Below are 25,892 nucleotides of genomic sequence, written 5' to 3' on the forward strand. Positions count from 1 at the left end.
ACCACTGCCGCACAGTGCCACGCTGCCTCCAACCGTCATCGCCACACAGGGCCACGCTGCCTCCTGCCACCACTGCCACACAGTGCCACGCTGCCTCCAACCATCATCACCACACAGGGCCACGCTACCTCCTGCCACCACTGCCGCACAGGGCCACGCTGCCTCCAACCGTCATCGCCACACAGGGCCACGCTGCCTCCTGCCACCACTGCCGCACAGTGCCACGCTGCCTCCTGCCACCACTGCCGCACAGTGCCACGCTGCCTTCTGCCACCACTGCCGCACAGTGCCATGCTGCCTCCAACCATCAGCGCCACACAGTGCCACGCTGCCTCCAACCATCATTGCCACACAGGGCCACGCTGCCTCCTGCCACCACTGCCGCACAGTGCCACACTGCCTCCAACCATCATCGCCACACAGTGCCACACTGCCTCCTGCCACCACTGCCGCACAGTGCCACGCTGCCTCCAACCATCATCGCCACACAGTGCCACTCTGCCTCCTGCCACCACTGCCGCACAGTGCCACGCTGCCTCCAACTGTCATCGCCACACAGTGCCACGCTGCCTCCTGCCACCGCTGCCACACAGTGCCATGCTGCCTCCAACCATCATGGCCACACAGTGCCACGCTGCCTTCTGCCACCACTGCCGTACAATGCCATGCTGCCTCCAACCATCATCGCCACAGTGCCACGCTGCCTCCTGCCACCACTGCCGCACAGTGCCACGCTGCCTCCAACCGTCATCGCCACACAGTGTCACGCTGCCTCCTGCCACCACTGCCACACAGTGCCACGCTGCCTCCTGCCACCACTGCCACACAGTGCCATGCTGCCTCCAACCGTCATCGCCACACAGTGTCACGCTGCCTTCTGCCACCACTGCCGCACAGTGCCACGCTGCCTTCTGCCACCACTGCCGCACAGTGCCACGCTGCCTCCTGCCACCACTGCCACACAGTGCCACACTGCCTTCTGCCACCACCGCCACACAGTGCCACGCTGCCTCCTATCACCACCGCCACACAATGCCACGCTGCCTCCTACCACCACCAAGCCATGGCCCTCACGGCCCCAGCAGCCAACCCTGCCTCTCTGTTATACTTGCACCCCAGCCCCACCCCCGCTGCCTCCACCTGCCCCCTCCCTTGCTTGTGCCACCCATGAATGGAGGCCATGCCCCAGGCAAGGGAGAGGGATATGCCCACTCACACCCATCCTGGGTAACTCCCCTGGGGTCAGAATGGATCCAGGCCTCATGATACCCCCACCTCCCTCCACGCTCGGCTTAGACTCTCCCACAGGCCCCAGGCAAACAGGCAGCGTCGTCGGGCCTGTTACAAGCTGCCCAGCCCAGCCCAGCCAGGGCGAGTGAGCTGCCATCCAGACTTCCCAGCCCTGAGCACACCCATGACTTGCCAGCCCATTGGTGCCCACCACCAGGAAGCTGGGCCGTGTTGCTGCTCTTTGGTTGCAGTTTCGGCCCCGCCCACCAGCGCCCACCAGCTCCACCCCTTACCCATTGGCAAGAGCGTGACGCTCGGCGTCCGGCTGGTGGACAGCGGCATGTCGGGCAGCGCAATCCCACTGCCGTTCTCCCCGCTGCCGTTGCCATCTGGAATGGAAGCAGACAGAACAGGGGCCGTGAGCTGCAACCGCGGTGTGGGGCTCCTGGCAGCACCAGCTCCCCAGGGTCGGCTAGGGTCAGGGCCAGTCATGCCGGCGAGGAAAGGACCAAGCCCCATGCAGGGTTCCAGGCCCATCTCCCTGTCACTGAATACCCACCGCTCTTGTGAGGGAAGGCCTGGGGACCCACGGGCCACGGCCAGGCTGCTGTGGAGCTGGCCTGGTAAAAGTGGCACCTTCTTACTCAGCTCCCTGCCTGGAGGAGCAAGACCCAGAGTAGGGATACTGGGCAACAGTTACGCTCGGAGCTGGTAACACCCAGGGACAGTGCTGTGCAAACGGAGCAGGTGCCCGTCTTGTTCTCTCCCAGAACACTCCCTCCGGCTCACAGGCCACGGCCCAGCTCCCCCTCAGGACTGCCCGTTATTGCCATGGGCATGGCGCCAGTTCACGAGTGCATGCCACAGGGAGCTCAGCCACCCACTGCGGGGGCCTGCACAGAGCATCTGGGACTATTCTGGCTACGGCCGGAGGGGATTTCCCTGCTGTCTGTCCCTGCCGGCTCATGAAGCCCTGGGGCCACATGGGCGGGGGCTGGGAGGACGAGAGTCCTGCGCAGCCCCAGAACTGTTACACAGCACCTTTAGGACTTGGCGGGGCGCCCGGCACTTCCCCCCAGCACATGTCAGGGCTGCAAAGCCCCTGCCTGGGTGGGAGTGTTGGCCCCATGTCCCCAGGGAGCTGGGGCACAGGGGACAGGAGAGCAGCCGTGCATTTTGGGAGCCACAGGAGCCGGCCCTGTCCCTCTCCCAGCAGGAGCAGGGGCTGTCAGTGGGGTGGGAAGCACAGATCTCAGAGCCCAGGCCAGGGAGGGCATGCTGGAGCCTCGCAGCCCCTACCTCCCGAGGCCTCATCTGCCAGCATGTCCTCGTCATCAGAGAGGTCGACATCACTCCACCAGGGTGTGCCCGCTGGGTCAGACTCTGTATCCTCGGGAAAGGAGGCTTCGTTCAGCCCCTGGGCGGCGTGGGAGACCTGCCAGAGAGAAGCCCGGATAGCATCAGTCAGTGGCCGGCCCTTCCTCTTGGCAAACCAGAACCAGGGCTGGATCAGCTCCCACAGCACCCCTTGCACATGAGACCCAAGGGGCAGGGTTTGAGGGTGTACCCGGCACACTGCCCCAGCATCCCCAGTGCTCCCTTGAGCAGGGGAAACTTCAGGGCTTGTCTAGCTGAGGGAGAGTCACCCTCTCTCACTGCAACAATGCCCCAGGTGCCAAGTGGCGCTGGCAGGAATGCAGTCACCTCCCTGGCACTCAGTTCAGCCGCACAGGCTGGGGTGGCTCTGTGCAGCTGCCTGGATGCAAGCACAGCCGAGGCCCGACAAGGCTGCTCCAGCCACTTGGCTTTGCTCCACCCGGCGTCGAGCGCAGGAGGCGACACCGGATAGTGCCCAGGCCCCTTTGTCGGGCTGCTCTACGATTTACGATTGCACTGCATTCTGCCCTGTGTCTGACCCACACTCTGCTTTGGCCACGTACAGTAGGGGATTAACAGCCTGTGATGGAGGCAGGGCACTCCCCAAGGAGCTCAAGGGACCAGGTGAAAGAGAGCAGCATGCCTCTGAGCCATTCAAATGCAGGCAACCCCCTGGGACCAGCTCAGCGATCGGCAGGTTAAAAATTCCTGGTGGGAGCCACCAAGCCAGCGTCTGCAGGGAAAGCTCCAGGCCAGCAGCAGAGCCCAGCGAGTGATGGCTGCCCGAGGGGCAAAGGGGGCAGTAACAAGCCAGGTGCAACGGGACATGAGTAATCGAGTGGGGGAACAGACGCCCCACAGATGCCAAATCAGACATCAAATTTGCTTTAAAACAACTGTACAAAGGAAAAATAGGTCGGACGATTACAATGCCATGCGTAGAAACCTGTCTCAAGAACATAAGAATGGCGATACTAGGTGAGATCAATGGTCCCTCTAGCCTAGTCTTCTACCCTCCAACAGTGGCCAATGTCAGCTGCCTCAAAGGGCAATTATCAAGTGATCCATCTCCTGTTGACCACTCCCAGCTTCTGGCAAACAGAGATTTAAGGACACCCAGAGCGGCAGGTGGCATCCCTGCTCACCCTGCCTAATCGGCATTGATGGCCATGAACTTTATCTCATTCTTTTGTAAACCCAGTTTTACTTTTGACCTTTCTCAATATTCCCCAGCAAGGAGTCCCACAGGTTGACTCTGCATTGTGTGAAGAAATACTTCCTTTTGTTTGTTTAAAACCTGCTGCCGATTAATTTCATAGCATGACCTCCAGTTCTAGTGTTATTACAAGGAGTTAATCACATTGCCTTATTTGCTTTCTCCACACTACTCATGATTTCATAGACCTCTATCATATCCCCCTTGGTCATCTCTTTTCCAAGTTGAAAAGTCCAAGTCTTATTAATCTCTCCTCATATGGAAGCTGTTCCATGCCCCTCATCATTTTTGTTGCCCTTTTCTGAACCTTTTCCAGTTTTAACATATCTTTTTTTGAGATGGGGCGACCAGATCTGCCCACAGTATTCAAGATGGGGGTGTGCCAGGGATGTCTACAGAAGCAACATGATATTTTCTGTTACTCTCTCTCCCCTTCTTCGTGATTCCCCCACAACAGTCTGTTTGCTATTTTGACGGCCGCTGCACGTTGAGTGGATGTTTTCAGAGAACTCTCCACAATGACTCCAAGATCTCTTTCTTGAGCAACAACAGCTAATTTACAACCCATCATTAAATATGTGTAATTGGGATTATATTTCCCAATGTGCATTACTTTGCATTTATTAACCTTAAATTTCATCTGCCATTTTGTTGTTCGGTCACCTAGTTTTGAGAGATCCTTTTGTAAGTCTTCACAGTCAGCTTTTGACTTAACTTTCTTGAGTAATTTTGTATCATTTGCAAATTTTGCCACCTCACTGTTTACCCCTTTTCCCAGATCATTTATGAATATGTTGAATAGGACTGGCCCCAGGACAGACCCCCGGGGGGACACCACTATTTACCTCTCTCCGTTCTGACAACTGACCATTTATACCTACCCTTTGTTTCCTGTCTTTTAACCAGTTACCAACCCATGAGAGGACCTTCCCTCTTATCCCATGACAGCTTCCTTTGCCTGAGAGCCTTTGCATGGGCTGGTGTTCACTGCAGGCTCCTGGCATGGCCTCGCCAACATTGCTGAGCAGTAAAGTCATGCTGGCCTTTGGGGGAGGGACAGGGGCAGTGAGCTCATCTCCAGCCACCCACAAGCATTCCTGGGCCATGTGCTCGCAGCGGCCATGATCTCAGCCCATGGAATTCCGGGGGTTGGCGTGGGGGGGGCTAGGGGGGAGGGAATCCCCAGACAGCTCCACAGCTGGAGATGCCCCGGGGGGCACCCGTTCCCCTCAGCAGGGCTCAGCATGCGCCTCCCCTCCCCGTGGTGTCGGAGCACCCCGCAGCACTGGCTGCGCCTAGGGGGGCTGTTCTCATCTTGGGCTTTGCTCCCTCTGTGTGGCCAGCCCCCCAGGAGTGACCTCGGGGAGCGGGCACAGCCCCACAGGTGGCCATGCAACCGCACAGATGGCACGGGCTGAACAGAACTCAGAAAGGGAGGCCACTGGGCCCCAGGCCGGAGTGCTCGCTCGAGAGACGTGCCCACAGTGTGGGTCCCAGCTCACCCCGCCGGAGCCGCCTCCCCCCCGGGCGCGGGGCCCAGCTCACCCCGCCGGAGCCGCCTCCCCCCCGGGCGCGGGGCCCAGCTCACCCCGCCGGAGCCGCCTCCCCCCCGGGCGCGGGGCCCAGCTCACCCCGCCGGAGCCGCCTCCCCCCCCGGGCGCGGGGCCCAGCTCACCCCGCCGGAGCCGCCTCCCCCCCGGGCGCGGGGCCCAGCTCACCCCGCCGGAGCCGCCTCCCCCCCGGGCGCGGGGCCCAGCTCACCCCGCCGGAGCCGCCTCCCCCCGGGCGCGGGGCCCAGCTCACCCCGCCGGAGCCGCCTCCCCCCAGGCGCGGGGCCCAGCTCACCCCGCCGGAGCCGCCTCGTGCGGGCGCAGGGCCCAGCTCACCCCGCCGGAGCCGCCTCCCCCCAGGCGCGGGGCCCAGCTCACCCCGCCGGAGCCGCCTCCCCCCCGGGCGCGGGGCCCAGCTCACCCCGCCGGAGCCGCCTCCCCCCCGGGCGCGGGGCCCAGCTCACCCCGCCGGAGCCGCCTCCCCCCCCGGGCGCGGGGCCCAGCTCACCCCGCCGGAGCCGCCTCCCCCCCGGGCGCGGGGCCCAGCTCACCCCGCCGGAGCCGCCTCCCCCCCGGGCGCGGGGCCCAGCTCACCCCGCCGGAGCCGCCTCCCCCCGGGCGCGGGGCCCAGCTCACCCCGCCGGAGCCGCCTCCCCCCAGGCGCGGGGCCCAGCTCACCCCGCCGGAGCCGCCTCCCCCCCGGGCGCGGGGCCCAGCTCACCCCGCCGGAGCCGCCTCCCCCCGGGCGCGGGGCCCAGCTCACCCCGCCGGAGCCGCCTCCCCCCAGGCGCGGGGCCCAGCTCACCCCGCCGGAGCCGCCTCGTGCGGGCGCAGGGCCCAGCTCACCCCGCCGGAGCCGCCTCCCCCCAGGCGCGGGGCCCAGCTCACCCCGCCGGAGCCGCCTCCCCCCCGGGCGCGGGGCCCAGCTCACCCCGCCGGAGCCGCCTCCCCCCCGGGCGCGGGGCCCAGCTCACCCCGCCGGAGCCGCCTCCCCCCCGGGCGCGGGGCCCAGCTCACCCCGCCGGAGCCGCCTCCCCCCCCGGGCGCGGGGCCCAGCTCACCCCGCCGGAGCCGCCTCGTGCGGGCGCGGGGCCCAGCTCACCCCGCCGGAGCCGCCTCCCCCCAGGCGCGGGGCCCAGCTCACCCCGCCGGAGCCGCCTCGTGCGGGCGCAGGGCCCAGCTCACCCCGCCGGAGCCGCCTCCCCCCAGGCGCGGGGCCCAGCTCACCCCGCCGGAGCCGCCTCCCCCCCGGGCGCGGGGCCCAGCTCACCCCGCCGGAGCCGCCTCCCCCCCGGGCGCGGGGCCCAGCTCACCCCGCCGGAGCCGCCTCCCCCCCCGGGCGCGGGGCCCAGCTCACCCCGCCGGAGCCGCCTCCCCCCCGGGCGCGGGGCCCAGCTCACCCCGCCGGAGCCGCCTCCCCCCCGGGCGCGGGGCCCAGCTCACCCCGCCGGAGCCGCCTCCCCCCGGGCGCGGGGCCCAGCTCACCCCGCCGGAGCCGCCTCCCCCCAGGCGCGGGGCCCAGCTCACCCCGCCGGAGCCGCCTCGTGCGGGCGCAGGGCCCAGCTCACCCCGCCGGAGCCGCCTCCCCCCAGGCGCGGGGCCCAGCTCACCCCGCCGGAGCCGCCTCCCCCCCGGGCGCGGGGCCCAGCTCACCCCGCCGGAGCCGCCTCCCCCCCGGGCGCGGGGCCCAGCTCACCCCGCCGGAGCCGCCTCCCCCCCGGGCGCGGGGCCCAGCTCACCCCGCCGGAGCCGCCTCCCCCCCCGGGCGCGGGGCCCAGCTCACCCCGCCGGAGCCGCCTCCCCCCCGGGCGCGGGGCCCAGCTCACCCCGCCGGAGCCGCCTCCCCCCGGGCGCGGGGCCCAGCTCACCCCGCCGGAGCCGCCTCGTGCGGGCGCGGGGCCCAGCTCACCCCGCCGGAGCCGCCTCCCCCCAGGCGCGGGGCCCAGCTCACCCCGCCGGAGCCGCCTCGTGCGGGCGCAGGGCCCAGCTCACCCCGCCGGAGCCGCCTCCCCCCAGGCGCGGGGCCCAGCTCACCCCGCCGGAGCCGCCTCCCCCCCGGGCGCGGGGCCCAGCTCACCCCGCCGGAGCCGCCTCCCCCCCGGGCGCGGGGCCCAGCTCACCCCGCCGGAGCCGCCTCCCCCCCCGGGCGCGGGGCCCAGCTCACCCCGCCGGAGCCGCCTCCCCCCCGGGCGCGGGGCCCAGCTCACCCCGCCGGAGCCGCCTCCCCCCCGGGCGCGGGGCCCAGCTCACCCCGCCGGAGCCGCCTCCCCCCGGGCGCGGGGCCCAGCTCACCCCGCCGGAGCCGCCTCCCCCCAGGCGCGGGGCCCAGCTCACCCCGCCGGAGCCGCCTCGTGCGGGCGCAGGGCCCAGCTCACCCCGCCGGAGCCGCCTCCCCCCAGGCGCGGGGCCCAGCTCACCCCGCCGGAGCCGCCTCCCCCCCGGGCGCGGGGCCCAGCTCACCCCGCCGGAGCCGCCTCCCCCCCGGGCGCGGGGCCCAGCTCACCCCGCCGGAGCCGCCTCCCCCCCGGGCGCGGGGCCCAGCTCACCCCGCCGGAGCCGCCTCCCCCCCCAGGCGCGGGGCCCAGCTCACCCCGCCGGAGCCGCCTCCCCCCCGGGCGCGGGGCCCAGCTCACCCCGCCGGAGCCGCCTCCCCCCGGGCGCGGGGCCCAGCTCACCCCGCCGGAGCCGCCTCGTGCGGGCGCGGGGCCCAGCTCACCCCGCCGGAGCCGCCTCCCCCCAGGCGCGGGGCCCAGCTCACCCCGCCGGAGCCGCCTCCCCCCGGGCGCGGGGCCCAGCTCTCCCCGCCGGAGCCGCATTCCCCCCGGGCGCGGGGCCCAGCTCACCCCGCCGGAGCCGCCTCCCCCCCGGGCGCGGGGCCCAGCTCACCCCGCCGGAGCCGCCTCCCCCCGGGCGCGGGGCCCAGCTCACCCCGCCGGAGCCGCCTCGTGCGGGCGCGGGGCCCAGCTCACCCCGCCGGAGCCGCCTCCCCCCAGGCGCGGGGCCCAGCTCACCCCGCCGGAGCCGCCTCCCCCCGGGCGCGGGGCCCAGCTCACCCCGCCGGAGCCGCATTCCCCCCGGGCGCGGGGCCCAGCTCACCCCGCCGGAGCCGCCTCCCCCCCGGGCGTGGGTCCCAGCTCACCCCGCCGGAGCCGCCTCCCCCCGGGCGCGGGGCCCAGCTCACCCCGCCGGAGCCGCCTCCCCCCGGGCGCGGGGCCCAGCTCTCCCCGCCGGAGCCGCATTCCCTTCCAACTGGCCCCACCTCATCATGGGGGCTTCCATTGCTAGCTGCAGTCACCCCCAGCCCCGCTGCCAACCCTGCCCATAGGGGAGACACGACTTTGGCACTGAGGTGCCCACGCAGGCCGGAGAAGGCCTGAAAGTGTTTGTCCATGGGGTTGTCATCCTGCCGGGTTTTTCCTTACAGATCTCAGGTGGCGGGGAGCCAGGGCTGGGTGCTCTCACCCTGAGTCTTCCCCGGACACGTCCTCCCAACCTCTGCTCCTTCGGTGCCAACGTGAAACTGGCACCACTGGCTGAGAATCCTCTCCTCTCCCCCACCACACGGTGGCTGCAGCTCCCAGATGTCCACAGAGACTCCTGGGGCAGACAAGACCTGGCCCAAAGAGGCTTCTTTTCTTTTTGCAGGTCACCTTGAACCTCCCGATGTCAGGGGGCCCCGTGCACCAATGCATCAGGACTATCATCTCTGGGCACCGCGCTGGGACCCTGCCCGTTGCACCCTTCCCTCCGCCCACACTCCAGCAGAGCTCCACAGTCCCGCGGCCACCCAGGCTTCCCTGGCACTGCTCCCTGGAGTGGCCATGGCCGCTTCCTGCAGCATCCTGGCAAATGCCAGCTTGGGCCGCCAATATTCTGGGTAACCCCTATGGCAGTCTTCACGCCCGCTCCCCCATGGGCGTACAGCGCTGTGCACTGTTCAACAGCCTCACCCCAGAGGCAGAAGCATTTCCATGGCAGGGGGGACTGATCCCCGGCACATGAACCTGGAGTGACTCCCCTGATGCCACAGATTTACACCAGGGAAACTATGAGCAGAGTTTGGCCCATGCACTATCCAGCCCTTTGGGATCCTTCAGGCAGGAAGGCGCAAGGGGATGGCCCCCAGCAGCAAACTCAGTTCCAGTGGGAACTAGTTCAGTGCAGCTCAAAGCAGCACTTTGCATGTCATGCAAGAGGCCCAGGACCGATGGCCTTGTGCCCCCCGCTCCCAGGGGCAGCAGGGAGTGGGCATGCTGGCAGCAACACCCCTGCAGCCTCCTTCTGCAGCACGGATGGGTGCTGGCATGCCACTACCTAGGGGTAAACTGTGGCCCATTCTCCTTCCCCCAAGCTGAGGGCTGACAGAAATCCAGGAGCCCACCCCAGACTGGAGGAAAGAAGATCTGGCTTCTGGCGTTGGCCCTGGGGCAGCAGGGCCAGCCAGGTGGGGTGCATTGTCTGCTCCATGGCTTTCACCCTGGGATGGGGCTGAAGGGGATCCACATGCAGAGGCCATGTGCTCCCTGGTCAGAGCTGATCCTCCAAGCCAGCTCCCAGCACTGCCTCATTGCTCTGACAGGAAGCAGGATGCTGGCTTCCACAGGGACTCATCTTACGCTGATTAAAGCAAAGCAAACATCCCCAAGCCGGTGGGGGGCAGGGGGCTGCACTCCTCTGTTTAGCCCTGGGCCTGTGGTGGGAAGAACAGGGGCTCTCACCCCACTAGAGCCTCCTGCCCCACAAGCTACTCAGAAACTGCTTCAGCTCATAGAAATGCAGCCAGCTCTGGGGTGGGAACAGTGCACAGCAATGCTGCATGCTGCTTTGGGATGCCAAGTGGAGAAGAATATGGATGAAAGTGCAGGGAGATTCGGGGGGCAGGATTCACTTTCCTCCTGTGTCCAAAGCAGGGCACAAGCCCCTATGGGCAAATGGGCACAGGCCCCTTTTCACATGGTATCTGAAAGACACCCCCTGCGGCAGCAAAACCCCCTCCTGAGAGACACCCACGCTGCTCCCTGCAGCACAGTGCCACCTGGCACTGGGGCACCAGCTCAAAGGGGAGAGTGCCCCCGGCTGGGTCACCTGCCCTGCTCCCTGCAGCACCATGCCCCTAGTGCCATGCTGGGCATTAGCCCAGCACGGACTGCAAGGGAAGAGCCACCCACCCTGCTCCCTGCAGCAGCATCCCTCCACTTCCTACTCTGGGCAGGTGCAAAGGGAAGGACGCCCCTGCTGGATCTCTCACAGGCCTGCCCAGGACTGCAGCCCCCACGAAATAACCTAGAAGTGGGAGCTCTTGGGAGGGGCTTGGGTGGGGCAAGGAGTGACATGAGCCTGGCAGAGCACCTAACACCACTCTGAGCCCACACGCCCACCCTGAGCACATCCAGCCCCAGCCCACCACGTACCCCGCATGGAACAGCTGCAATCCAGCCCACGTACAGGGAGAACCAGCCATGACCCAGCTCATCATGGGAGTTCACCCACCCCAGCAGGCAAAGGAAGTGGGAGGGTCCCCACAAGGCAACTCTCTGCCCAGGAGCAGGGAGAGAGCATGCATTGGGGTGGCAGGGCGGGCAGAATGGCCTGAGTGCCGGCCCCCCCATCCCTTCTGTCCTTCTCCCCAGAGATCAGCAACCCCCTCCCCTGCTGCACCCCCAGGGCCAGCCCCCCCAATCTCCTCCCCTGAGCCCCACTCATTCAGCCCATCACATTACAGGAGGCGCATCCCAGTACAGCGATCGCACCCGCAGCCAGCCCCTACTGCCAGCCGGTGGCCCTGGCGGGGTCCCTTCCTGGGGCAGCTTGGGCGCCGGCTTCCCTGCCCTTCCCCCACCCCACCCCGCTGGCAGCGAGTGGCCTGGGGCATCAGACCGCGACAAGGCAGGAATTCGTCACAGCAGCACTTTCCTGTGCAAACACACCGGGTCATTATTCCCGGGTGATCGGCGCGGGGACAAAGGCCTGATGGAAACAGAAAAGGTATTTAATCAGCCCCGGCTGTCTGAATGGGCATGAAAAGGCCAAGGGGAAACAGGAGCTGGCGATCCATGCAGTCTGCAAATGCCAGCATGGCACCATGCCAGGCTCCACGCACACAGCCCCCAAGAACCCAGCACTGCTGCCCTCCCAACCTGGATGGCACCAGGTGTCCCTATTTACCCCCATGCCACTCTCTGCCCTCTGCCAGCTTGGCATCTCTCCTGGCACTCGCTGGGAACAAAGAGATCTCCTACAGCCAGGTGCCAACAGGGTGCAGGTAGAGGGGACTCCAGGTCACTGATGCCACATGCACTGATGGATACAAGGGCATGATCTCCCAGCCTGGCAGGGGGGCCTGTGGGAAGTGGAATGAAGACATGATGCCCAGCAGGGGTTCAGCTCCAGCCTGGCATGGCCACATGTCCCAGCTGCCCACGGATCTGCCCAGACCCTGGGCACGCAAGCCTCAGTGTGTGGCAGTCACTGACCCAGCGAGCGGGCACGAGTACACCCCTGTAGCGGGCCCCTGCTAGCACAGCAAGGAAGAGAGCAGAGATCACTTCAAAGGGACCAGCTGCTATGCCCAGGCCTGTGCCAGGCTCAGGGCACACCAGCCACAGCGCTGTGGCTTGGAGTTTGCAGGCAGGTCACTGCAGTGTTTGCCAGCCAGCACCCATGCACCCAATCAGCGGGCACATGGCACATCACTGCAGCTGAGGGTCCCCCTGCGACCCAGGGGGCAGCCAGCCGGGGGCCACAGCCAGAACCACCTGAACAGGTATGTGCCCCAGCCGTAATCCACCAGGGGTGGGCATGCTGAGGGGCTCTCCCCATGCCCCTGGCCTGGTGGCTGGCAGAGCCTCTGTGTCTCTCCTGGAGGGCCCCCGAGACTTGCCCCAGCAGCCCCTTTGGAGGGCTCTGATCTGCTGCAGCCAGAGCGTGCTGGGCCCAGGACACATGGATGCGTCTAAGGCTCACAGATGTCTCCCAAAAAAGCAGGCCATCAGCCGCACCGCCAAGGCACTGGTGACTCTAGGCTGGAGAAGACCCTAAGCCCAGGGCTGGGCTGCTGAGGGTTGGGACTGGCATACACTGACCCCTGCTCTGCTCAGGGCAGGAAGGAAGCTGAGGGCAGATCCCATCACCGGCTCTAATCTTAGCCTTGGGGCTTGGCCCGGCCCCTCGGAGGAGGCTGCCCCAGCCCTGACGTGAGGTCTGGCCCGGCCCGTTCTCAGCAGGATCCTCCCGGCTCCTGGGGGCTCCCCCCCACAAAAGCGCCCTTGCCCCGACCCACGTATCCCAGCCGAGGAGCACTGGAGGAGCTGCCCTGAGCCCCGTGCCTGGCAGGGCCAGCAGGCAGTGATGGGAGGGCACACAGCACAGGTGTGCAGACCCAGACGTGGCACAAAGGAGCAGAGCAGGCAAACTGGCGCTGTCTGTGCCCATGATCCAGGCATGAGGCAATGCCACCCATAGTGTGGTCAGCCTGTGGAACTCACTGCCACAAGGTGTATCTGAGGCCAAGAGCCCAGCAGGATTTCACACAGGCCTGAGCACCTATAAGGAGCTTTGCAATTAGATAAGAGATGGCACAAGGAGTCTAAACCCTCCCATCTCCAGCCATGGGCCAGGCAAGTAATTCCACCGTCACCTAGGGCTCTCGGCCCTCCCACTGCAGCAGCTGCTGGGCTGTCAGGCCAGGAGTCAGGGCTCATCCCCACGGCAGTGCCAGAGCAGAAGGGCACACAGGGTCACGGGCCCCACAGGCTTCCCCAGGGCAACGGACCCTGCTCAGCATCAGTCACGGCATGGCTGGGCCTGTCACTGCAGACAGCAGAAATTGTCACGAGCGCCGCTCGCTTGTGCCCGGCCCCCGTTCCAGCCAGGACCCCACACCCGCCCCATCACTGCCAGAGTCCCACACTGAGCCCCTGCAGCCCCCGCCATGGGCCCACACACGCCCTTGTCACTGCCAGGCAGCTGGGGGCCGAGGGCCATCAGCGAAGCAGGGTGGCTCACCCAGGCCAGGGGGGTGGGGCTCCAACCCCCAGACAAATGCACTGGCCTCCAGCCCCCTCTCCGTCCCCCCCAGCCCCAGGCTACCCTGTAGCAGCCCCTCCCCCAGTTGTGACAGCACCTTCCCTCCTCCCCTCCCCACATCTGGGAGCGCTGTGGAGAAGGCGCAGCTGGCTCCCCCTCCCCCACACCTCGTAGGGCCCCCTTTCAACTGAGCCGGGGATGGGGTGCAGGGCACCAGCCTGGGAAGAGAGACCAGGGCTCCAGACAGCTGGGCTCCAGATCTGCCTTGCCCTGAGAACCCAGCAGCAGGGAGCCAAGGGCTCTGCCCAGCTGCCGGGGGCTGCGGGATAGAGCCGTGCCCGGCTGTGCCAGGGGTCACAGCCCTGCCCGGCCACCCGAGGCTGGGGGGATAGAGCCGTGACCGACTGAGCCAGGGGTCACAACCCTGCCCGGCCACCCGAGGCTGGGGGGATAGAGCCGTGACCGACTGAGCCAGGGGTCACAACCCTGCCCAGCCACCCGAGGCTGGGGGGACAGAGCCGTGACCGACTGAGCCAGGGGTCACAGCCCTGCCCGGCCACCCGAGGCTGGGGGGATAGAGCCGTGACCGACTGAGCCAGGGGTCACAGCCCTGCCCGGCCACCCGAGGCTGGGGGGATAGAGCCGTGACCGGCTGTGCCAGGGGTCACAACCCTGCCCGGCCACCCGAGGCTGGGGGGACAGAGCCGTGACCGACTGAGCCAGGGGTCACAGCCCTGCCCGGCCACCCGAGGCTGGGGGGACAGAGCCGTGCCCGGCTGTGCCAGGGGTCACAGCCCTGCCCGGCCACCCGAGGCTGGGGGGATAGAGCCGTGACCGACTGAGCCAGGGGTCACAGCCCTGCCCGGCCACCCGAGGCTGGGGGGATAGAGCCGTGCCCGGCTGTGCCAGGGGTCACAACCCTGCCCGGCCACCCGAGGCTGGGGGGATAGAGCCGTGACCGGCTGTGCCAGGGGTCACAACCCTGCCCGGCCACCCGAGGCTGGGGGGATAGAGCCGTGCCCGACTGAGCCAGGGGTCACAGCCCTGCCCGGCCACCCGAGGCTGGGGGATAGAGCCGTGACCGGCTGTGCCAGGGGTCACAACCCTGCCCGGCCACCCGAGGCTGGGGGGATAGAGCCGTGACCGACTGAGCCAGGGGTAACAGCCCTGCCCAGCCACCCGAGGCTGGGGGATAGAGCAGGTGCTGGTGGCCACCAAGGATGGGATCATGCAGCAGCAGGGGCAAATCACCCCGGCTCTGGCTGCCCGCAGGCACCACCCGCTGGGGCGGGAACATCCTGGTGGGACATGCAGACTCCTTCCCCGTGGGGCAGGCTCCAAGCTGCGCAGCCCCTGGGGCTAGCATGCAGTCAGCCACACAGTGGTCATGTGGGCCTGCCCCTCGGGCCTTAGCCGAACCACCAGGCTGGGAGCCCCCAGCAGGGCCACTCTGTGGGTCTCAGGCGGATGGGGGCTCTGCTGGGGTCCGTGTTGGGGTCTCTTCCTTACATCAATTAATTATGGGCAAAATTAGATAGAGTCAAACATTCAGAGGGCAGGCACGGTGCAGTTCACTCCAGCTCTGCCGATGGCCCCCACTCCTGACCCACAGCCCGCCTGGCCCAGAGCTCCCCACACCCAGCTCTGCCATTGCCCCCCACACCTCCCCCACAGCCCGCCTGGCCCTGAGCTCCCCACACCCAGCTCTGCCATTGCCCCCCACACCTCCCCCACAGCCCGCCCGGCCCTGAGCTCCCCACACCCAGCTCTGCCATTGCCCCCCACGCCTCCCCCACAGCCCGCCGGGCCCTGAGCTCCCCACACCCAGCTCTGCCACTGCCCCCCACGCCTCCCCCACAGCCCGCCCAGCCCTGAGCTCCCCACACCCAGCTCTGCCAGAGCCCCCCACGCCTCCCCCACAGCCCACCCGGCCCTGAGCTCCCCACACCCAGCTCTGCCAGAGTCCCCACGCCTCCCCCACAGCCCGCCCGGCCCTGAGCTCCCCACATCCCGCTCTGCCAGAGCCCCCCACGCCTGACCCACAGCCCGCCTGGCCCTGAGCTCCCCACACCCAGCTCTGCCACTGCCCCCCACTCCTCACCCACAGCCCGCCCGGCCCTGAGCTCCCCACACCCAGCTCTGCCAGAGCCCCCCACGCCTGACCCACAGCCCGCCTGGCCCTGAGCTCCCCACACCCAGCTCTGCCATTGCCCCCCACTCCTCACCCACAGCCCGCCCGGCCCTGAGCTCCCCACACCCAGCTCTGCCATTGCCCCCCACTCCTCACCCACAGCCCGCCCGGCCCTGAGCTCCCCACACCCAGCTCTGCCATTGCCCCCCACTCCTCACCCACAGCCCGCCCGGCCCTGAGCTCCCCACACCCAGCTCTGCCATTGCCCCCCACTCCTCACCCACAGCCCGCCCGGCCCTGAGCTCCCCACACCCAGCTCTGCCATTGCCCCCCACTCCTCCCCCACAGCCCGCCTGGCCCTGAGCTCCCCACACCCAGCTCTGCCATTGCCCCCCACTCCTCCCCCACAGCCCGCCTGGCCCTGAGCTCCCCACACCCAGCTCTGCCACTGCCCCCCACTCCTGACCCACAGCCCACCTGGCCCTGAGCTCCCCACACCCAGCTCTGCCACTGCCCCCCACTCCTGACCCACTGAGCTCCCCACACCCAGCTCTGCCACTGCCCCCCACTCCTGACCCACAGCCCGCCTGGCCCTGAGCTCCCCACACCCAGCTCTGCCACTGCCCCCCACTCCTGACCCACTGAGCTCCCCACACCCAGCTCTGCCACTGCCCCCCACTCCTGACCCACAGCCCGCCTGGCCCAGAGCTCCCCACACCCAGCTCTGCCAGTGTGCCTCAATCCCGACTGGCAGCCCCCCGCTATTCCAGACCTGGCGCTCACAAATCTCCCGGTGCTCCACCAGCCCAAACCAGCCCCCTCTTTCAGCACAATCCCCTTCCAACTCTGCAGGGGAGACCAGCCTCCAGCCCTGCCATGCCCAGTCTCCCAGGGGAAGCAATGTGTGTCCTTTGGGCAGGACTGGGGACATCTCCCCGATGAGGTCCCGGCCTGGACACCAGCCGCGCACCCCCTCCCCCACCGGCCTCTTTTAAAAGGGCCAGGGAGTGAGACCCCCGCGCAGATCACCGGGGCAACATGGTCACAGAGGAGAGAGCAGCAGGTGGGAGCCATGCCGCGCCCTGCAGCCGCTAGGGACCCTTGGGGCTCGTCTGCACCCAGGGACATGGAGGGGAATCAGCTCAGGTGCCGTGTCGTGAGCGTAAAGTGCATTAGACCCATGAGGATGCTTTCCCTCAGGAGTCAAGTGGTTTTGTGGCCCCATGCAGGGGAACTCTCAGCGCCTCCCAGAGTGGACCTGCTGAGAGCTGGGGGCACTAAACTGGGAGGAGAGGTAGATACGCTGGAGGGTAAGGATAGGATACAGAGGGACCTAGACAAATTAGAGGATCGGGCCAAAAGAAATCTGATGAGGTTCAACAAGGACAAGTGCAGAGTCCTGCACTTAGGATGGAAGAATCCAATGCACCGCTACAGACTAGGGACCGAATGGCTCGGCAGCAGTTCTGCAGAAAAGGAGCTAGGGGTGACAGTGGACGAGAAGCTGGATACGAGTCAGCAGTGTGCCCTTGTTGCCAAGAAGGCCAAGGGCATTTTGGGCTGTATAAGTAGGGGCATTGCCAGTAGATCGAGGGACGTGATCGTTCCCCTCTGTTCGACATTGGTGAGGCCTCATCTGGAGTACTGTGTCCAGTTTTGGGCCCCACACTACAAGAAGGATGTGAAAAAATTGGAAAGAGTCCAGCGGAGGGCAACAAAAATGATTAGGAGACTGGAACATGTGACTTATGAGGAGAGGCTGAGGGAACTGGGATTGTTTAGTCTGCAGAACAGAAGAATAAGGGGGGATTTGATAGCTGCTTTCAACTACCTAAAAGGGGGTTCCAAAGAGGATGGATCTAGACTGTTCTCAGTGGTAGCAAATGACAGAACAAGGAGTAATGGTCTCAGGTTGCAGTGGGGGAGGTTTAGGTTGGAAAAACTTTCTCACTAGGAGGGTGGTGACACACTGGAATGCGTTACCTAGGGAGGTGGTGGAATCTTCTTCCTTAGAAGTTTTTAAGGTCAGGCTTGACAAGCCCTGGCTGGGATGATTTAGTTGGGGATTGGTCCTGCTTTGAGCAGGGGGTTGGACTAGATGACCTCCTAAGTCCCTTCCAAGCCTGATATTCTATGATTCTATGAATCAAGCCCTGCGACCCACACCGTCCCACCAGCCAGGCGGGATTCAGGATGGCTCTAGGATCACAGGCAGCAGGCGAGGGGCACAGATTCACTCCCTGGGCCTGGCAGATGGATGGACTCTAGCCCCATATCCTCCTCTAGCAGCCAGGTACCAGCTCCCAGGGAAGCACCATCTCCCTGCAGGTTCGGCCTCCCACACAGACCAAAGAAAGGCCCTGGCTCTTACAGTCCCATGCTGAGCGCACAGTCTCAGCTCTCACTTACAGATCTATTTGTTCCTACCCCCCAGGGGCAAAGAAAAGCTTGAAGCCAAGGCCTGAGTACGAGCATTGCCTGCCTGAGTCTGCAGGCAGCCTGAACCAGTAGCTCCAAGAGCTACTGAAACTTGCTGCCATTCCAGTGAGGGACAGGCCCATGCCAGGGGGAGTCTCATGTGGGGTGCGCCTATGGCCCTGGGCAGCTTTAATTTGGCCCTGTCCCCAGAGGAGACCTGGCAGTTCAGCTGAGCAAGGGGCAGCATTTCTGCAGTGAGGTAATGCTGCAGGGCCACTGGGTTGGAATCCTGGGGTACTGGAGATGGTTGGTGATTCAGTGTCCCGTTCAGATCCTGCCATGGCATCGCTGCTCTGTGCCCAATACACACCACCCCGTAGTAGGGGGGAACTCCACTGTCTAGGGGCTGCCAGTTTGGAAACTGCCCCCTCCCCAAAATTAACTAGGATACAGAAAGAAAAGAAAAGAAAAGAAAAGAAAAGAAAAGAAAAGAAAAGAAAAGAAAAGAAAAGAAAAGAAAAGAAAAGAAAGTGAGCCTCAGTTTCCCTTCCCAGCCTGTTTCTGTCTTGTCTGTTGAGACTGTCAGCTCTGGGGGCCTGGGACCGGCCTACTCTGTGTCTGTGCAGCGTCAGCACAATGGGCCCTGAGCTCACCCCCACAAGGGCTCCAGCTGTACAGCTAATAGAGAAGAAAAAGTAATGAACCCGGGAAGCTGCTGGAAATGCCTCCGGAGCGCTAGGCTGCAAATCCCTGCCCTGGGGCTGTGACAAAAATAAAGAGATACTGCAGCCCAGACACCAACCTGCGGCTAGCACCAGCTACAAAGGAGCTTTAATGGCAGCGCCCGGGCACGGGGATGGGCCGCAGCTGCATGCAAAGGCAGTGGCGGGCAGAAGTGCACAGGTGCAGCACGCCCACAGACGGGCGGGCACTCACGTAGCCGGCAGCATGGACACGCGCACATACACACCACGGTCTCGCTCGCTCCTGCCCTGCAGCCAGGAAATACTTACATCACGGCTGACTTCTGGGCTACGTTTAACGTCTAGGGGGGTCATCGCCCAGAGCAGGCGTGGAGCAAACCCCGGGCCTGAACACAGGGCTCTGGAATCCCACCAGGCACCGTGTTACACCAGTTCAGAAGGGGAAAATATTCTCCCCCCAGCTGCCCCCTCCAGCCTGGTCACGATCCAGGGCTGGGCCTGACAGCCGAGCTGATGTACATGGAGGTGCCAAGGAGTGTAACTGACATGCCAGAGAGGCAGAAAGGTGTTAAACCCCCAGGAGGATGGACAGGAAGCCAGGACCTGCTGTCCACACGCCCCCCACTCAGCCCTGGAGTGTGAGTCACACCCCTGTACCCCAATGCACCATGTGCCATGCACAGCACCCCCACAGCCCTGCCGGATCCCACTCGCCGGCCTGCAGGAAAGTCACCCCAAGAAAAGGATGGGGGTGAGGTTTCCCCCGAGAGAGATCAGCCCCCAACAACGTGGCCCATGCGGGAGCTAGGGTCCCTCCGCCACCAGAACAATGGCAGCTATTCCCAAGCCTCTGAGGCAGCCCAGGGGTTATTTAAAGCTCCAGGCAGCACCAGGCTGCTTCCCGCGCCCCCGCCCCAGGCTTCTGCAGGAATGACACACTTCCTGAAATTGTGCTCGGGAACAGACGCACCAGCCAGCAGGCGGCTCAGCAGGGACTAACCAAGGGCCCCCACCCCAAACACAGGCATTCAACCCCCCCGCATGTCCCTGCTCGCCACTCGTCTCCAACCACTGCCCCGTGCTCCACCAGCACCCCTGGCAGAGGGGAGGGAGGGCCCAGGCCGGGGCTTGGAGGATTCTCCTTTGCTTGCCGCAAGGCAGCCTGAAGCTTGACCTAAGACGGGCAGAGGAAGACGTGGGGCGGCTCCAGCTGCTGCCACGGAGCCCTGCTCAGCCGAGAGCATCCATGGCAAAGGATGGTCGTGGTGCTCAGTACAGAACAGGGGCATCTCCAGCTCGTGCCAAGCCCAGGCCCATTCTCCAGGGATCCTGGAACTGCCAGGGGGGTCAGCCAGGGGCCCAGCCAGGCCAGTATGCCCCAACAGCAGCCGCACCAGCATTGCTGAGGTAGGGCCAGGAACCCGCCCAGAGGGCGACTGGATTAACCCTCCTGCATCCTCCCATCAGCCAGCGGCACAACCCTGGGCAAAGCCATGGAGCAGCCACCCTTCCCCTGCTAAAAGCACGTGGCAGCTGCCCTCCTCTCCATTAGCGCCCCGCCTGGGGCAGCCCGTGCCATGCCCTGGCCTGCCCTCCCAGCAGCCGCGTCAGTTTCACTCTCAGCTCATGGCCGTCATGGCGTCTGAGCAGATCCCAGCCAGTGTGTCCAGTATGCCCGCGCATCCCAGTGAGCTGCAATCCCCAGGCTCGCTGCCCACTCCCTGCCCTCCAGCCCCCTGCTACAGGAGCGGGCGTTAGGCCCACGTGGGTTGGGTAGCAGCTTAGCAACTTCGCTGCCACATCCCCTGATCTCAGCAACAGCCGTTCAGAACACTTGGCCAGCATCACCCAACACCCATCGCAGCAGCTGCTGGCGATCTGCTGCTCTCTAACTCACCACATTGTGCCAACTCCTCTCTTTGGTCACTGCACCCCTGATGGGGGGGTCCGGGGCCCAGTCATCTCCCACCCCCGCTGTGCTGAAGGCTGGCACAGGGAAATCAGGGAGCTTCTCTGCAGCGTCCTCACCCTCCTTAACTGTTCCTTTGCCCTCTTTCATGCAGCCCTCCCTCCCCCGATTCCAGCCCAACTGGGAGAGGCTCCTGCCATTTGACTCTACTCCAGAAATCAAACTGGAAAACCAACCCCCAGTGCCAAGTGCCAGCCCTGTGCCTCGTCCCGATCACAGACAGCCCCAGCCGAGCACCAGGAAACAAAGCACTTGGGACCTCGGAAATCTGGCGCTGACCACTGAACACCTGGCTCTTAGCAGGGAGGCAAACTCCTGTTTCAGCCCACCAGGACCAGGACTGCTGGAGAGCAGGCCCCTGCGGTAACATGAACTAGGATCAGATGCCCCCGCCAAAATAAACTCGCCCCTGGTGCCAAGAACCCAGGCCCCATGGCTCCCAACACGGGGCCCAATCACTGGAGCTACAGGAAACCTCTGCTCCGCTGCCGCCTCTGGAAGAGCCCGTGAGCTTCCTAAGCTGCAGCCAGCCAAGGACGACAGTCCCCACGCATAGCACGGTGCTCAAGCCTGCCTCACTGAAATCAATGGCAAAATGCCCCATCAACACCCAGACGAGCCCGACCATCCCCCTCATCCCACCACCCCCCTGCATCCAGAGACCTGGATCAGGCCCCACCTTCCCACCAACCTGCCCGGGGCTGGATCAGGGCCCAATAACCGCTTAATTACAACCAATTTTCCAAGTGCGTGGAGCTGAGCTGCTGGGTGCAGCTGGCTCTGGGGACCAGCAGGACCTAAACCATCACAGCTGCTCACAGGGTCATTGTAACAGCCTGTCACTCATCCCACAATCTGCCAGAGTGTGCAGCCTCCCCAGAAACTCCCCTTTGTTCACCACCAGAGAAACCTGCTCGTTCTCCGGTGCAGCATTTTCCAACCCATGTTATGGGGCTGCTCGCCCCACCGCCCCTGCTACCACAGTCCTGCTCTACCCACGAACAGCTCTGACAGTGCCCCTCAATCCCTACCCGTAGCCCCCTGCTATTCATAGAATCCTAGAATCTCAGGGTTGGAAGGGACCTCAGGAGGTTCTAGTCCAACCCCCTGCTCAAAGCAGGACCAAGCCCCATTTTTGGCCCAGATCCCTAAATCGCCCCCTCAAGGATTGAACTCCCAACCCGTGGTTTAGGGGGCTAATGCTCAAACCACTGAGCTATCCCTCTGCCCTGACCTTCCCCACCCCCTGGCTCTGCCAGTGCCCCTCATTCCTAACCTGCAGCCCCTGCTGTCATGGGGTCTCCAGCTCCGCTAACACACCGCAGGCCTGTGGCCGTCTCCATAGCATCTGTGGTTATTTCCCCTTCACTTCCCTCACTGCCATAGCTCCCGCTCCCTTCTCTGGTTTCCTCAGGGCCAAAGGGTCTCAGTTTGGCTCAAATACCACCCCCCACATAGCCTGGAGTGGGAGCATGGCCCGGCCCATGCACCAAGCTTAGTGCCAGGTGAGAACCCTCCGGAGAGCTGCCCCTTCAGGAGCTGGCCAGGCCAGCCAATCAGGCTGGCAGAGGAGCAGATTGGGGGTGGGCAGGGCTGGTCCAGGTCCATCATTGGTGTGTGGACAGTGGTTCTAGTTCTAGATCGCAGGGGGGGCCTCCTGATGAAGCGAATGTGGCTAGGGGGGGCTCAGGGATTTGGCAAACTCAGGAGAGGTTTGTGAATCTGCAGCAAACCCAGCCCACTCAGCCCTGCCTTTACCCTGCTGCTTCTCGCAGGCTTGGCCCCACCCTGTGCCTGTGGCTGGGGATTTGCCAGGTGCAGGATTGAGAGCCAGTTATTTATTTCAGCTCCTGCCCTACCCTGCAAGCCCAGCACTGCCTGCCCAGCTCTGGCGGTGCCCCTCAGCACCCCCCAATCTGCCAATGCCCCTCAGTGCCAACCATCAGCCCCCCAGCTAGCCCATCCTGGGCTCCCCCTGGGCCCTGGCAGTGCCCCCCAACACCTCTGCTGGTCCACGCCTGGCACTGCACCTGGCAGGGATTCTGCAAAGCCTCTCCTGTTACTGGCACGGGAGAGCAGCTCACCAGCCACCATCCCAGGGCCGCTCTCCCCTGCCCATTTCCCAGAGTCCAACCAGGTTCCACTCCTCAGACACAGGCGGAAATTGGGGGATGAAACCCACATTTTTCCAGGATGAGGATTTCACCTCCCTGACCCTCAGCACCCGCCCTGCCCCATTCCTCCCAGCCCTACGGCCCTGCAGCCGGCTCAGAGTGAAAGGACCCACCCAGGAGATGAAACTGTGCCCAGCAGGGCTAACCTTCCAGCCCTGGCTCTGCTGGCATGGTGATCATGGGCCACCAAGCACATGGGGCAATGCCTCCCATCTGTCCCTGCCAGGCGGGAAGGGGGTATCGATCACTAGGGGGAATCAGAATGCGCTGCCACAAGGGGGCGCATCCGAGCTGGCTGTCCCCCTCTTGGACTCCCCAGCTCTGCCCATATGGGGAGAAGGGAGGGGCCCGAGGGCCCCCCCCCCCGAGTCACTGCTCTCACGTGTGCGGTGGGGGGAGGGGCAGAGCTCAGTGCTACCGAAAATGGATCAGCCCAAAGCATCCCCAAAATAACCTGCTGGCCTGCCCAGCCCAAAATACCCTGCAAGCCGGCGGCAGGCCTCCTGCCGCCCCACCCTGCCAGTCTGAGCCAGCCAGACAACCCATGGAGCGGGGAGGGTGTTGAGTCAAGGAAGGGTCCTGCCCGGGGAGGGGGTGGACATGGGGGGCAGTTTGAGGGGAGTGGCTGCAGGAGGCTCCCCCTCTCCTGCTGCTCCCCTACTTGCTGGAATAGCCCCCCCTCGGGCTGGGTGCTAAGGAGGATGGACAGTGCCCTGCCACCAGCTCCCACTGTGCTCTGGTGGGGGGCTGAGGAGGGTCTAAATCCCAGGCCTGGGCCCATTCCAGCCCCAGTGAGAGCCCACACTCAGAGGACCGCACCCAGGGAGGCCACAAGGGCCTTGAGGCCTGAGGGGTCCAGTGCACTGAGCAGGCAGTGGGGGCTGGGCTGCCCCAGCTCTAGGGTCGCTGGCCAGGGGAGGGCTGGAAACTAGGCCAGGCCTGTGTCCTAGGCCTGCTGCCCACCCAGCGCCCCGAGGGGCAGGGCCTGGCGGACAAACCATCCATCCCAAGGGCCAGGCAGAGACGCTGCTGCAGAGAGGGATGGGGTGAGAATCCGGAGCCAGGCTCCTTCTGCCCCCAAGCTGAGGCCACAGGGGTCACTGACCCACAGCCCTACCACTGTGCTCTGTTGCCTGTGCCTTTGCCCCTCTCAGGGGGGCAGACCCTTGCTGGAAAGGGGAGGGCAGCCTGGCCAGACTGAAGCTGCACTGCAGCTCGCAGGGATGCATGGGGGCATTGCCCTTTAAAGGGGCAGACCAACCCCCACCAGCTGTCGAGCCGCTGCCAGTTTAGCCTGGCAAGACCCTGCTTCAGTTTTACCCCTCAGCCATAAGACAGCCGCTCCAGCAGCACAGCGCCCCCTAGCGCGGCACCGGGGAAGCATCCCCTATCGTGCCCCTCCACCACTGCCTGCAGCACAGCAGCCCCTATCATTGCAGGGCATTGCGGTCAGCACTGGCCGCAGGGGAGAGCGCCCCCTGCAGAGCCCCCACCCTGCTCCCTGCATCACAGTGCCCCCTAGTGCTGCATAGGGCTACTGGGGTCAGCACTGGCCGCAGGGGAGAGCGCCCCCTGCAGAGCCCCCACCCTGCTCCCTGCATCACAGTGCCCCCTAGTGCTGCATAGGGCTACTGGGGTCAGCACTGGCCGCAGGGGAGAGCGCCCCCTGCAGAGCCCCCACCCTGCTCCCTGCATCACAGTGCCCCCTAGTGCTGCATAGGGCTACTGGGGTCAGCACTGGCCACAGGGGAGAGCGCCCCCTGCAGAGCCCCCACCCTGCTCCCTGCATCACAGTGCCCCCTAGTGCTGCATAGGGCTACTGGGGTCAGCACTGGCCGCAGGGGAGAGCGCCCCCTGCAGAGCCCCCACCCTGCTCCCTGCATCACAGTGCCCCCTAGTGCTGCATAGGGCTACTGGGGTCAGCACTGGCCGCAGGGGAGAGCGCCCCCTGCAGAGCCCCCACCCTGCTCCCTGCATCACAGTGCCCCCTAGTGCTGCATAGGGCTACTGGGGTCAGCACTGGCCTCAGGGGAGAGCGCCCCCTGCAGAGCCCCCACCCTGCTCCCTGCAGCACAGTGCCCCCTAGTGCTGCATAGGGCTACTGGGGTCAGCACGGGTGGCCGGGCTCCTGACTGAGTAAATTCCAGCGGCACCAAGGGTTACATTAGAAACAGTGGTCTCCAAAGTGGGGTGTGCACACCTCAGGGGGTGCGCAAGACGATCGATTGGGGGGCGCGGCAGGAGGAGCACCGCCGGAGGAAGAAAAGGGGGGCGGGGGCAGCCCTGAGTCCTCCGGCCCGTGGGGAGCAGGGCCGCATTCCGAATGGGGCTTCAGAGCTGCAAGCCAGGGCCCCGGGTAAGTGCTCTGCACCTCCTGCCTGCCCCAGCCCTGAGCCTCCTCCCGCACCCCCATCCTGAGCGCCCTCCCGCACCCTAACTCCCTCCCAGACCCCGCACCCTACCCTGAGCGCCCTCCCGTCCCCTAACTCCCTCCCAGACCCCGCACCCTACCCTGAGCGCCCTCCCGTCCCCTAACTCCCTCCCAGACCCCGCACCCTACCCTGAGCGCCCTCCCGTCCCCTAACTCCCTCCCAGACCCCGCACCCTACCCTGAGCGCCCTCCCGCCCCCCACCTCCCTCCCAGACCCCGCACCCTACCCTGAGCGCCCTCCCGTCCCCTAACTCCCTCCCAGACCCCGCACCCTACCCTGAGCGCCCTCCCGTCCCCTAACTCCCTCCCAGACCCCGCACCCTACCCTGAGCACCCTCCCGTCCCCTAACTCCCTCCCAGACCCCGCACCCTACCCTGAGCGCCCTCCCGTCCCCTAACTCCCTCCCAGACCCCGCACCCTACCCTGAGCGCCCTCCCGTCCCCTAACTCCCACCCAGACCCCGCACCCTACCCTGAGCGCCCTCCCGTCCCCTAACTCCCACCCAGACCCCGCACCCTACCCTGAGCACCCTCCCGTCCCCTAACTCCCTCCCAGACCCCGCACCCTACCCTGAGCGCCCTCCCGCCCCCCACCTCCCTCCCAGACCCCGCACCCTACCCTGAGCGCCCTCCCGTCCCCTAACTCCCTCCCAGACCCCGCACCCTA

At 65.5% G+C, this 25,892-nt stretch overlaps 1 protein-coding gene across 1 annotated transcript in view; it reads right to left on the minus strand.

Moving 5' to 3' along the window:
* HSPG2 (heparan sulfate proteoglycan 2) overlaps nt 1–13,356 on the minus strand; it is a 173,972-nt gene extending 160,616 nt beyond the window's left edge. The window contains exons 1-4 of the mRNA XM_077837560.1: nt 13,255–13,356; nt 2,530–2,665; nt 1,580–1,619; nt 1,524–1,543 (exon numbers count right to left, since the gene is read on the minus strand). Coding sequence (XP_077693686.1) covers nt 1,524–1,543; nt 1,580–1,619; nt 2,530–2,665; nt 13,255–13,356 — 298 coding nt within the window. The remainder of the gene's footprint in view (nt 1–1,523; nt 1,544–1,579; nt 1,620–2,529; nt 2,666–13,254) is intronic.
* Between the last annotated feature and the right edge of the window lie 12,536 nt (nt 13,357–25,892).

This window comes from Eretmochelys imbricata, chromosome 18, assembly GCF_965152235.1.
Source record: "Eretmochelys imbricata isolate rEreImb1 chromosome 18, rEreImb1.hap1, whole genome shotgun sequence".
Classification (NCBI taxonomy): Eukaryota; Metazoa; Chordata; order Testudines; family Cheloniidae; genus Eretmochelys; species Eretmochelys imbricata.